Raw genomic sequence first — 12,267 nt, forward strand, 5'->3', positions numbered from 1 at the left:
CATCATTGATAACATCAAACATTTCTTCAATAGAGGCGATGCATCTTATTGCCTCATTCTTGCCCAAGCGAATTAGTTTATTTTCTTCGCCGATTTTTAAAACTCCATACCGATTTTTTAAATTATAATCACGAGCAGATTTTGGACCATCTGACTGGATTCGCAAAATGTCAGTAATAATTTTATCTCGCTGTGAAATTGGAAAAATCGTTCCATTCTGTCATTTTTCCTTGATCAGAGCACGGAGCTTTCCTTCAAACACAGCCTTTCTATCCATCAGAACTTCAACAAATGAGGAAATGGTTGAATGTTACTTCCTGATTATACGTATAATCATGCTCCAACGATTTGTAGCTGAACTTGTTGCTACTATATTTGATGTGGACTTCCGGGTTTGATGTCAGAAAAGTGGATAATATGTCTGCAAAATTTGAAATGTGGTGCCAACACTTTTAATTAATCCACAAATGGCACCAAAACTTACGCTAAAGACTGCGATGCTGAATGCCCATTGAAATAAAAAAAATTTTAATCGTGTCCTTCGATTTGGTGCCGTTCAATTTTTTATGCTGGCATCATCAAATGGTTTATATGGCATTTTATCAAAAGCGTCTATTTCTATTTCTATTTGTAACGATTGAAGAAAACTGTTCTAAGAAGTGTCAACTAACAGTGATAGCTGCTTGGCGACTTCCTTGTGAACTTCATGATGCTGACAGAACAGCGATGACAAATTTCGCATTTAGAAGGGATAGTAACAGCTCATCTCCTGCGAGCAAGACCGCTGCAGATCTTAAGGCCTAAACGTAATGATATTTGCACGTAGCCATTTGCCAAGCAGTTTGCCAAGCTCACGTGGACATTTCCTGCATTCAAGTACGCAGGGTCGTTGCACAGTTCACAAAAAAAACTGCAGAAATTAGTGTGTTCAGTGTGGCAAAGGGCTTCACCAGATAGGTTTCCTAATATATCATCAGCAGCTCAATATCATGATAGCAGACACTGCAGTGTACAATATTCCCAAATGAGTACATGAGAAAAAATGACTTTCAAATTATTTTTTCATAATGATTTTTTATTTATATCTTAACTAACTCTCAAGGACTGTATCTACAAAATTAAGTATTCACTACAACTGGATTACAATTCAGTCACTAAAGGGTTAATAAAATCATTTCAACATACAGCGTGACTCGTAAGCCGTTTTTTTCAACATTAGGCAAATGCTTATTGCCTATTATCAATAATAGGCAAAACGCTTGCCTATTATCAATAATAGGCAATTTTCAACATTAAGCGTAACATATACATTCCAAAGCGGCAGTCGCTCGTCGGTCATTCACTCCTGCCGAAAGTATTGGAATAAAGCGGCTAAAGTACCCGTAGTGCCTGCTTCAAGCAGTCTAACACCCGGTACAGGGAGGAAAGCCGTGGCCAGAAGCATTCTTATCTTTCTTCTTGTTGCTTCTTCCATTCGATATCGTGATTTCAGTCCCAGCTCACCGACTTTCCTATGTACCGCCTGGTAGAAGTGGAAGTAACAACCTTGTACCCGCGTGTTCGGGAAGTAGCCCTGAATCACGGGTATCAGGGCCGTTTCAAAATCACAAATTATAGTTTCTGGATTAAGATTGACCCTGAGGACTGCCGCTTTGTTTTAGTAAAGCTTGAAATATAAACCTGCATGTTACAATATCAGTTGCTGTTGATTCAATCAAACAGTTTTTGATAAAATTTGGGTACAACCTTGAAAGTACCATCCAATGCCCAGGTTCGCATGGCTGCCAGCAGTCTAATGTTGTAACCCGTAGCAAATACCAGTATGTGCCTCGATGAACGCTGCCACAATAAAAAATCATCACCGGCCTTCGTTGTTCTAAACGGGACCGGGATTTTCAGGTCCCGACGATGATTGGGCAGTTTTGGGAATCGCTTTACCCGGTGGCCGTACATCGCGGACTTTACCCGTTTAAAGGTAGGAAATTAGCCAGATGTTGATGGCTCGGCGGATGCTTCATCACCATGAATAGCCAGGATGGGTTTCATTTCTTTCGCGCTGCGCTTTGTCAAAACCGCCCTCTTTTCCATTTTGTAGGCCAAGTGTTCATCCACGGAGCAGCTTTCGATGTGATCATTCCGCTTGATAACCGATGTCACATCAAGGTTGGTCCATATGGCACCATTGCAGCCCTTTTTATCCTATACCAAAATAATCTAACCCTTAATGACGAAGAAAACCAACTGTACATTTAGCACATACTTTCGAGCACCTCCAATATTTCTGTCTGCCGGCACGTTTTAATTTATATATCCTGCCTACCATACCACCGAATTGGACCAAATCCCGCAACAACTTGGTACAAGATGCAACTCAGGTACATCAGCCATAAGGAACAGAATAGAAAATGTTTTGAATAACTCTGAGTTGAAGAGGAGAGGGGAAATGGGATCTCACTGTTGGACTCCCTGATTAACCGTTTAGTTACCGAATTGCGATCCAGTTGGAGTGGATACTCAATTTTGCAGCTATTAAGACCTTGAGTGTAAGGTAAGATCTAAATGAAAAATGGTTTTGAAATAATAATTAGGTTGTTTTATCACGTTCCCATTCGGGAACATTGGACACTACGGTGTCTGCATGAAAACAGTATACGGTGTTTATTTCTATACAATTCATCACTCCTGAATAGTAAACATAGTGGAAAAAACAGTTACACAATAGTATTAAGATATCTCAGATATAAGTCACAGTTACTGATGATATACTGGGAAACATATCTGATGCAGCCGTTTGCCACACTGAACACAAGTTTTATTTGCAAACTACGCAGGGACTTTTGGTGTCGCGGCATGCTGGTTATGGCTTGTGATGTCGTGTCGGCACTGCTCATTATGCTGTTGGTGCCGACAGCGACGCGTGCAGTGTGTTGCGTGCGAAGCGGGCGCAGGCCTAGCCCGCCGTCCTTAACAGGCATGGTGAGGAACATGTTGCTCATGCCTGTGTGCGGGAGGTGCAGGAAGCGTTTGACCGTTTGCCTAATGGAGGCATCAACCTCCTCTAGTACTCTCCTACCCACCCCGGGGAAACCCAGCTTGTATTCCATCGCGGGAATTAAGTAGTCCCGCACAGTGGCAAGTTTCCGTGCGGGTTTTAGGGGGGCTTTGCGGATCCTCTCCAGGGTCCCTTCCAGTGTGTCTAAGTTGAAAGATGGCTTGCCGTCTGGAGTTATGGAGACCCCCAAGACTTTGATGAGTTCCCCAGGGCCCGCCATCAGAATATAGATGTGTTCCTCTCCGGCGTCAGGGACCTTAAATGCTTTGGAGGTATCTTGTACTAATGATTTGGTTTTCGGCGTGCGGACGAAGCGGATACCTTTGCACCTTTTAATATTTACTCCAAGACCCCTCTCGTTGACGAAGTCGTGGGTGATGGAGAGAAGTTTCTCCATTCCCCTGCGACTGCTACTGACTAGAGTTACGTCGTCCGCAAACGCCAGCGTTACGACCTTATTGCTGCCAATTTTATAACCCACTCCACTTTGTTCGAGGAGCTCTATCAACTCGTCCATGACCGAGTTGAAGAGGAGGGGGGAAATAGGGTCTCCCTGGTTAATTTCTATTTTATTACTAAATACCCCTCCATCTCCCTTGATAACGATCGTGCTTCCGGTGACCATTTCCCAGATGAGTGCACGTGAATCGGTGTCGAGTCCATGCATGCGGAGGGCTCGATCGATTGACGAGTGATTGACTGTGCCGAATGCCTTGGCGAAATCTACACAGACGATGTTCAGTTTCTTCCCGGACTTGTGCGCCTCTCTGACGATGGTCGTAAGGGTAGTGATATTGTCAAAGGCGCCATCCGTGCCTGACCGGAAGGCCTTTTGACGGGGTTGGAGGGAAATGCAATTTCCAAGCCGCCTCGTTACAATTTTGCTGAAGAGCCGGTATACACATGAAGCGATAGTTACTGGTCGGTAGTCTTCAGCGTCGGGTCGGGGATTATCGGTTTTGGGGATGAGAGTGGTGCGACAATCCTTAAGTTGTGGGGGGGGATGTACCTTGCGAGAAGAAAGCAGTTAAAGGCAGTCGCAAGGCACACCGGGTCACATTTTCGGAGGTGTGACACCTGAACTCCGTCGAGGCCTGCCGACGTTTTTGCAGACATAAATTTGAAGTGCAGCGTAACCTCGTCTGCCGAAATGGGGGACAGAATATTTTCTGAGTTGTGGGGGGGGGGGAATCGTTTTGATTGGTAGGGTGCGGAGTCAGCGACTTCGATTGGGCAGCTCACATTAGAAAGGGGCTGATTTTTTTTTGTTTCCGCTTTATGAAGGTACCTGGTTCGCAATCCAAGCTCTGCCACTTTCCGCAGAACTGCTTGGCAGAAGTGAAAATAGCAACCTTGCATTTGAACGCCCGGGAACGATGCCTGCACCGCAGGGATAAGAGCAGTTTCGAAATCGCAAATCACAGTTTGCGGCTGAAAGACAACCCCTAACGCTGCCGCTTTTAAAATTAAATTATCGAAAATTTCATATGTTGGGAGATCTCTTCTAACTGTTAAACAATATACAAGTGGTATTAATTTACCTTCTTTAAACACATGAATGCTGAACATCTGATGGTACCATTCAGGAACAATTTTAAATGTTCCATCCATGCACCAGACAGTATGTCCAGCCAACTCCCGTATATTTTCATCTGTACAAAATATTAAAACAGAATTATGTACATTATTATACATCAAAAACTGCCGGCCAGACTTCGTAACACGCCAGTGTGCTGGAATTTCCAGCTGCTGGCGGTGGTGGAAAACGTTTGGCCCGGCTTCTGTACAAGGCCGCTTCCACTTTTTTGTATGTTGGAAACTGACCAGCAGTTTCCAAACTGGTGGATGCACTGCTGCATTCCTCCCCGTATATTTGCGGCACCGTCTTTGTTTCTTCCCCTGCGCGGCGTTTAAGAGTATTTCTCTTTTCAATTCTATACAAAACAGACTCGTCGGCAGTGCACGTTTCTGCATGCGGTGCTGTTCTCAAAACAGTGTTTACTTCGAGGTTGGTGTAAACTGTACCTCTACATCCACTTCTCACCTGCATGAGAAATCAGAATGCTGACTGATAAAAATAGCATATTATAATAATGAAATATTATTTACCCGTTGGCAAACCCACTGTTTGTCTTCAAAATTTGTGTGTCTTAGGAGGTGAACTCTACCTTCATACACTAAGTTGTAGTTATTTCGATTATTTAAAACCAAATGCAAATCAGCAGCCATGAGAGAAGATGAATCAAAACGAAGTCAAGCACACAGAACAGAAAACTGGTAAAATGGTGAAAACGGGGTTCACCTCTGATTATATGTAAAATTCTGCTCCTACGGTTTGTAACTAACTTTGTTGCTTGTTGAAATTTGCCGGTTTAGTCTCGTTATTCCCTTCAACATTTCGTTATCATTGAAAATACAAGTTGGAAGGTTACAAATGCAAATGGTAAAGTAATGGCAACTTAAGTGTACACCAACGCACTAGTCAGTTTAGTTCAGGTGTTGAAAAACAGTTTAAAATTTACACAAAATGTACAACCACATGTTTCTTTATTTTTAAATAAAATTCAAGATTTTTATTTTTTTATTAACATGAAACATAAGAAGAAAAACAATAACTCTGGTGAACGGAAGCCAAAGAAACAGTGAAGAGAGTAAAGATAAAATTCTCATCGAAACCAGAAACATTTTCAGATAACAGTCCAGCTAAAATCAGAAAAGTATTTCGATACTAACATTCAGCAATCACCACTTCTACTTTCAGCTGAATAGCTACAGCTGTGGACAATTTATCACTTGTTCAATTTTCCTTTGTACTTGAATAGCCCTTAGCTACTCTTCAGAAAAGTTTCTGACAAAATGAAAAGCATCTTGTGCATAAATCTCGTAAAATTGCTAGCTAAAACGTCATTCATCTGACGAGCAAAGCAACTGTGAAACAATATTTATCAACGTGGATGGATAAAAGTAAAACACTTAGAAAGCGATGGACAGCACCAAGCAGAAAAGCTGCTGCAGCTTTTTCATTTCACGGGGCAGAGGATATTGCATACTTTGTGATATCAGCTTTGGTGCGCCATTTGTGGATAAATTAAAACTGTTGGCCCCATTTTCCAAGTTTTTCAGACAGATTATCGATTTTCCTTCATCTTGCATGGAAGTAGACATTGAATCGAGAAAAAGAATTTGAACAAGCAAAACATTCAGTTACAAAACATAGGAGAAGGTTGATATTCCTATGGACAATGTTTAAGGTCTCAGACGAAAATTTTTTCTTTTACTATTCCTTGTTCTCTTTATGCCTGATAATTCTGATTTGCTTCTTGTAAGCAACCGTTGCAGTAAAACGTCCCTTGTTTTTGAAGCGAGGGCATACAAACTGAAACACCGGCAAACAGAAGAAATATCAGGGATGTTCCACAGTGTACACTCAATGTGCATCATGTGTTTACTGTTTTTAAAGAATAGTTTATTTTGATACAAAATAGGCTGCAGGGGTGCAATGTGTACAAATTTAAAAGCTACGGATGCTATTAGTAAGAAAGATCACTTTGAAACTTTCGCGGTGGATTCACCATTTTACTGAATTTCATTAAATAATTAATTGTAATTAATTTCATAAAATAAGTATCATTAAACAGTAATTTTTTAAATATATATAGGATATAAATAGTATAGCTTTGAATATCAGCAAACTGACCATTGAAGAAAAACTGAAATTTGACAAATAGAACGCATTACAACGACAACCAGTAAAATTTAGGTTCGCGAAAACAAATAAAATTCATCACAGCCACAGCCAGTGAAATTTCGCAGCGCCACAACAAATAAAATTCATCACAACGACAATCAATGAAAGTTAGCTTGTAAACCGATAAAATTTAAAACCAATCAAATTTGTATGGGAAATTTATAACCAATCAAATTTCGATGCGGCATGTCTTTGATGGCAAAAATGAGTCTACCCGCGGACGCCAGGACACTGTATACCTGTTTTCTACAGTGTGTAAAGTGCGAGGCAACTGCATTCGCAGTTTTAAAGTGCTTATGACAAATACTACAAGTCAGACCGTTCACAGGAACGTTGTAGTGCGTGCAGTGACTAACTATTCGGGCAAAAACAGCTTCAACGTGCTCGCAAGCCTGGCATTTGAATGGACCAGGATAAAAAAAATGTGAAACATGCTCTTACATCGCCTACCGATCCATGGCTAGAAGCGTCAGCGACAGTTTTGGGGTTTCCATGCGCTGAAGTCGAAAAGTTTGAACGCATTTTCGCACCGGAGAAATTCGAAAAACCAGTTTCGAAAGCGACCTTGACCGAGCCGCCGCACACGCCGTTTACCCGCGTTTTTTGAGGTTGAAAAGTGTGCAAGAACTCACCCGCCGCTTGCATTGCCAATTTTTAAAACCCACTCCACTTTGTTCGAGGCGCTCTATCAACTCGTAAATGACAAAGTTGAAGAGAAGAGGGGAAATGGGGTCTCCCTGGCTAATCTCTATTCTATTACTAAATACCCCTCCATCTCCCTTGATGACGGTGCTGCTTCCAGTGACCATTTCCCAGATTAGTGCCCGTGAGTCAGTGTCAAGCCCATGCATGCGGAGGGCTCCATCAATCGAGGAGTGGTTGACTGTGTCGAATGCTTTTGCTATGCCTACACAGACGATGTTGACTTACTTTCCAGACTTATGGGCCTCGTTGACGATGGTCGTACGGGTGGTGATGTTGTCAGAGGCGCCATCCGTGCCTGACCGGAAGGCCTTTTGACGGGGGTGGAGGGAGATACAGTTATCTAGCCGCTTCGTTACAATTTTGCTGAAGAGCCGGTATACACATGAAGCGATGGTGATTGGCAGGTAGGTCTTCAGCGTCGGGGAGGGGATCATCGGTTTTGGGGATTATTGTCGTCCGACAATCCTCGAGTTGTTGGGGAATGTGCCCTGCGAGAAGAAAACAGTTAAAGGACTTCGCTAGGCACACCCGGTCGCATGTACGAAGATGCGACACCTGTATACCGTCAGGGCCCGCTGACGTGTGTATTTTCATTTTTTGGAGGCGCAGCGTAACCTCTTCCGGAAAAATGGTATCTGGTATGTTGTTCGAGTTTTCGCGGCATTTACAAATAAATATAGAGCGCACAATCCACATAGGGAAGCTAACTCAATCGCTGTCGTAGAGCGGACTCGGCGACGTCGATTGGGCAGCTCACATTAGAAAGGGGCTGGTTCTTGAGAAGGTTGGTCGCAATACGTTTGCGGTCTCGCTTGAAGAGCGATTGAAAACTGTGCGTACCTGCTTCGAATCTTCTGTTCTTCTTCTCTGGTACGCTTCTTGGGGGGAGAAGGGGGTTGATGATCATTTGGTTTACGCGGAAACTCAGTAAGGACGTTAACAACACCGTCAACATATGTATAACGTTCCTTATCGTTAATGTTTAATACTTCGTTAATAAGAAAATTTATAAACCCCTCCATCTCAATATTGCTGGAGTTTAAACATTCCTCCAGACAGGTGCGCAGATCCTTCCCTTGCTCCCGATCCTTTAGTTGGGGGCTTATGGCATTACTAATATTATTGAGGAATGGCATAATATGGTCTACGTTTTCAAAGTGCGTCCCGAAAATTTCGCACTCTGAAAGTAAGCCACCAAAGCCAATTGTTTCCACTCCCACGCGCGTTGCCCTACTTATAGAACTTCCGCATACCGTTCTTATTATATTTTTAGAAACTTCCCCAGGACAGCCGGAAGTAACACCATCAAACGATAAATTTTCATTATAACTAATTGGTGGAGATGTTCTCAAATGCGCCATCCCAGCCTAACCGGAAGGCCTTTTGATGGGGGATGAGGGGGTTCACTTCATTTAGCGGGCCGTTACAATCTGGCTGAACAGCCGGAATATGCAAGAGCCTTTAGGACCTGGGAGATATGTCTCTAGCAAGTGACCTTAGAGAGACAGTGGGGGACAATTTCACGAAGGGCGGACACCTTGACTCCATCGAGGCCCGAAGCAGAGTCAAGGTTCATCAGTTTGACGTATTCACTCACTTCACAGTACACACTGTATTGTTTATAAGGGCGCGCCTCAGAAAAAAGGGGGAGCGGTCAGTAGATAGCTGCTTACCCAGTCTTACTGCAGAACTACAGTATACCAAACTGTAGAGGATTCGGAGCTTTCTGATGGTCTTTCGCAACGTCCAGAGGCTTTCACAGAGTGCGGATAGTGGGAGGCGAATGAGTTAATAGAGCGTAACGGCTTCTCACAGATGCAACGAGTACAGCGCAGTGCGACTTCAACCAGGAGAAAACACATTCGGTTTCGTTGCAAACCATTCCACATTTGACAACAGTCCAAGAACGTTGTTGTCCAAACACGTCTGTTCTTCCGCTGTACTGCATACATAAAACGGCATCCAGATGAAATATCAGTCATTGAAACAGCAATCAGTGACAGGATTGTAAAATTTCAATGACGCCTTCACATGCGAAATCATAAAAATGATTCATACGATCAACAACAACAGAACCATCTTCCATAAAAATTTCTGATTTTTTCAATTTGCGCAAACAAAGTTCATCGACATTTCCAATTTTACACTTTGCGAGCAAAAAGCGTGCAATCGTTATCATGATTACTGGGACAAATCAAAATAAAAACATCTAACCATCACAACCAGCTACCAGAGCTGACATCACCGAGCGAATGTCGTAATTCTGAACAGGGTAGACCCGATCTTCCACCTGACTCCGCCTACTTTTTCACACTGAAATTTCATTGGTTGTTGCCCGCCTACTTTTTCGCAGTAAAATTTCGTTGGTTGCTGCTCTGACACGCCTCTAAATTTCATTTGTTGTCATTTCTCTGCATTCTATTTGTCAAATTTTATTTCATTCTATTTGTCAAATTTTACTTCTAATCTTTCGACTGTTTTCAAATAATTCTGTTGTTCTCAAATTGAGAAAAGTAAGAAAATGAAATTACGATGAAAAAATAAAAAAACAAAACAATACAATGCAGATACAATGCAATGCAGTACAAATAAAATACAATCCACCACTTGAATGGTCGCATTAACCTTTATCTTACTGAAATTTTATGCGTTAAATTTATATTGTATTTACATGAAGTAACAGAAATTGTAAAGAAATTAAGTAAACAATGTTTAAAGCATAAATTTAAGGTTTTTCTCATAATTTAATGATGAGTAGAACTGAATTTCCAAAAGGGAACTTCGCCTGCTTTTTCACATTTAAATGAATGATTGTCGCACTAGAAAGTTCCATTTGCTAAATATTCCTTTTCTATCAATGGTAAGTTTTCTAATTCGAGGTTTCACTGTTTTTCATTTATGTATTCATGGCATGGCATCATAGCTGATAATTTTTCTTAACTTTATGATATTGCATATTTAATTTTTATATAAAAAACAGAATTTTTTGATTTACATAAAAAACGGAACTGCTGTTCATATAGACGCAGCGCAACATTAAATGGTTCGAAACAAATAAGTTGATAAAAAGCAAACTTTTAAAAAAAACAGTTATTCTGGTCGGTGCCATTTACAGCTTTCTTTCTGTTAGCATTCTCAAAGTGGTTTACTTTTATCACGCCGAATGCATAAATACTGTTCAGAAGAATCCCAACCCTAACAGTTGCTTTGCTTGTCAGATAAATTACATTTTAGCTAGCAATTATGTGAGATTTATGCATAGGATGCTTTTCCGTTTGTCAGAAAATATTCTGATTAGCTAATGGCGATTGTAATACAATGGAAAAATCAACAAGTGATGAATTGTCCACAGCTGCAGTTGTCAGCTTAAACTTAGCATGGCAACTGCTAACTTGTTAGCATTTAAATACTTTTCAAATTTCAGGCTGACTGTTCTCTGAAAATGTTTCCTGATGGCAATTAAAGATTTCATTTTCAACTTCAGAAAGTTTTGACTTCTTTCATCAGTGTTATTGTTTAAAGTCGCATATTTTATTTAAATAAAAAATTAAAAATCTGCTATATTATTTACAAGTCAAAAAACAAATTTATTTATATATTTCGTGTAAATTGTAAACTTTCTATTTTAACATCTGAACGAAACCGACTAGTGCGTTGGTGAATACCAGAAATTAGAATTTCGGTATTTGTGTTCAGCATGATGCCATAGAAAAGCGCAAGGGATAAATTCAAGCAATAATACTGCTAGTCTGGAATTTTTACAATACATCAGGCAGACGTTTTCTCAAATGGATAATTCACTGCTTGATCCAGGCAGCAAACCCTTTGATATTGCCCAGATATTGTTCACTCCAAACAATGGGATGAAAGTTATGGCAGCAAATGAGAAATCAACATATGCTTCATGCTTGCCGACGATGATAATCAGCAATGATCATATTTTGGCAGAAAATATGCAATGCTAGAGGAAGATAACGTTCCTACTTATGATAAAGTGAACTTGAGATGAAAAATAATTTTCTTTTTCTTTCACTTTAAATGATTTTTAAATCCAACAGATACTTTTTGATCTGGAATGTGCAACATGTGGTTATCATCGTAATACAACAATTGCAACTTGAATGTTTAATCAACCAAGTTGTCGGTTTTACTTTAGATATTGAAAGAGAAATTTAAAATAATTTACACAAAATATATAATTACAAATTTTTTACTTTAAACAAAATTCCAGATTTTATTTTTTATTTAAATGAAACATAAGAAGAAAAACAATAACTCTTGTGAACAGCATCGAAAGAAAGATTGGAAGATTAAATTCTTTTGCAAGCCAGAAATATTTTCAAAGAACACTACAGCTGAAATCAGAAAAGTGTTTCGATGCTAAAATTCAGCAATCACCACTCCCAGTTTTAGCTGAAAACTGCAGCTGTAGACAATTTATCAATTTTAGATTTTCTCTTTGTACTTGAGTAGCCTTCAACTAGCCTTCATCAGAACAATATCTGACAAATAGAAAAGAACCTTAGGCATAAATCTGATTTAATTGTTAGCTAAGAAGGTAATTTATATGACGACTGAAAGCAACTGTTGGCTGACATTTCTTTTGAACGGTATTTTTAATTTTAAACTCGAATGGATGAATAAAAGTCAAGCGCTTCGAAAGCAGAAAGTGATGAACAGCACCAAGCAGAAAAGCTGTTAAAGCTGCTTCAAATTCACTTTGCAGTGTACGCGAAAAGAAATGGCTTGCTTGTGATATTAC

General features: G+C 40.4%; 4 protein-coding genes across 4 annotated transcripts; 1 reads left to right on the forward strand and 3 right to left on the reverse strand.

The window, feature by feature from the left end:
* Positions 1-284: 284 nt before the first annotated feature.
* Tsp_11519 (reverse transcriptase (RNA-dependent DNA polymerase) subfamily) lies at positions 285-5,102 on the reverse strand. Its single transcript, XM_003373058.1, has 8 exons — positions 4,877-5,102; positions 4,594-4,704; positions 4,341-4,560; positions 3,078-3,936; positions 2,326-2,555; positions 1,681-1,839; positions 1,381-1,637; positions 285-421 (listed from the first exon to the last, which is right to left on the reverse strand). The coding sequence occupies exons 1-8, from the start codon at positions 5,100-5,102 to the stop codon at positions 285-287; spliced, it is 2,199 nt and encodes a 732-aa protein (XP_003373106.1).
* Positions 5,103-7,203: 2,101 nt separating this feature from the next.
* Positions 7,204-7,820, forward strand: Tsp_11520 (conserved hypothetical protein). Its single transcript, XM_003373059.1, has 2 exons — positions 7,204-7,398; positions 7,515-7,820. The coding sequence occupies exons 1-2, from the start codon at positions 7,204-7,206 to the stop codon at positions 7,818-7,820; spliced, it is 501 nt and encodes a 166-aa protein (XP_003373107.1).
* A 443-nt stretch (positions 7,821-8,263) lies between these two features.
* Tsp_11521 (hypothetical protein) lies at positions 8,264-8,866 on the reverse strand. The gene has a single exon (XM_003373060.1). The coding sequence runs from the start codon at positions 8,864-8,866 to the stop codon at positions 8,264-8,266; it is 603 nt and encodes a 200-aa protein (XP_003373108.1).
* A 122-nt stretch (positions 8,867-8,988) lies between these two features.
* Tsp_11522 (hypothetical protein) lies at positions 8,989-9,487 on the reverse strand. Its single transcript, XM_003373061.1, has 2 exons — positions 9,189-9,487; positions 8,989-9,115 (listed from the first exon to the last, which is right to left on the reverse strand). Exons 1-2 carry the CDS (start codon positions 9,485-9,487, stop codon positions 8,989-8,991), a joined length of 426 nt encoding a protein of 141 aa, XP_003373109.1.
* Between the last annotated feature and the right edge of the window lie 2,780 nt (positions 9,488-12,267).

The sequence above is a fragment of the Trichinella spiralis genome, assembly GCF_000181795.1.
Source record: "Trichinella spiralis strain ISS 195 chromosome Unknown Scfld7, whole genome shotgun sequence".
Classification (NCBI taxonomy): domain Eukaryota; kingdom Metazoa; phylum Nematoda; class Enoplea; order Trichinellida; family Trichinellidae; genus Trichinella; species Trichinella spiralis.

What these genes read in the sequence shown, in the direction of transcription:
- Tsp_11520 (XM_003373059.1), top strand. Translation starts at nt 7,204, where the DNA reads ATGGACCAGGATAAAAAAAATGTGAAACATGCTCTTACATCGCCTACC. An exon ending in CGCACACGCCGTTTACCCGC is followed by an intron (nt 7,399 to 7,514) that starts GTTTTTTGAGGT and finishes ACAAAGTTGAAG; the next exon opens with AGAAGAGGGGAAATGGGGTC.
- Tsp_11522 (XM_003373061.1), bottom strand. Translation starts at nt 9,487, where the DNA reads ATGACTGATATTTCATCTGGATGCCGTTTTATGTATGCAGTACAGCGG. An exon ending in TGGTATACTGTAGTTCTGCA is followed by an intron (nt 9,116 to 9,188) that starts GTAAGACTGGGT and finishes TAAACAATACAG; the next exon opens with TGTGTACTGTGAAGTGAGTG.
- Tsp_11519 (XM_003373058.1), bottom strand. Translation starts at nt 5,102, where the DNA reads ATGCAGGTGAGAAGTGGATGTAGAGGTACAGTTTACACCAACCTCGAA. An exon ending in CACCAGTTTGGAAACTGCTG is followed by an intron (nt 4,705 to 4,876) that starts GTCAGTTTCCAA and finishes TATTTTGTACAG; the next exon opens with ATGAAAATATACGGGAGTTG. An exon ending in GAGCTTGGATTGCGAACCAG is followed by an intron (nt 3,937 to 4,340) that starts GTACCTTCATAA and finishes CCGGCTCTTCAG; the next exon opens with CAAAATTGTAACGAGGCGGC.
- Tsp_11521 (XM_003373060.1), bottom strand. Translation starts at nt 8,866, where the DNA reads ATGGCGCATTTGAGAACATCTCCACCAATTAGTTATAATGAAAATTTA.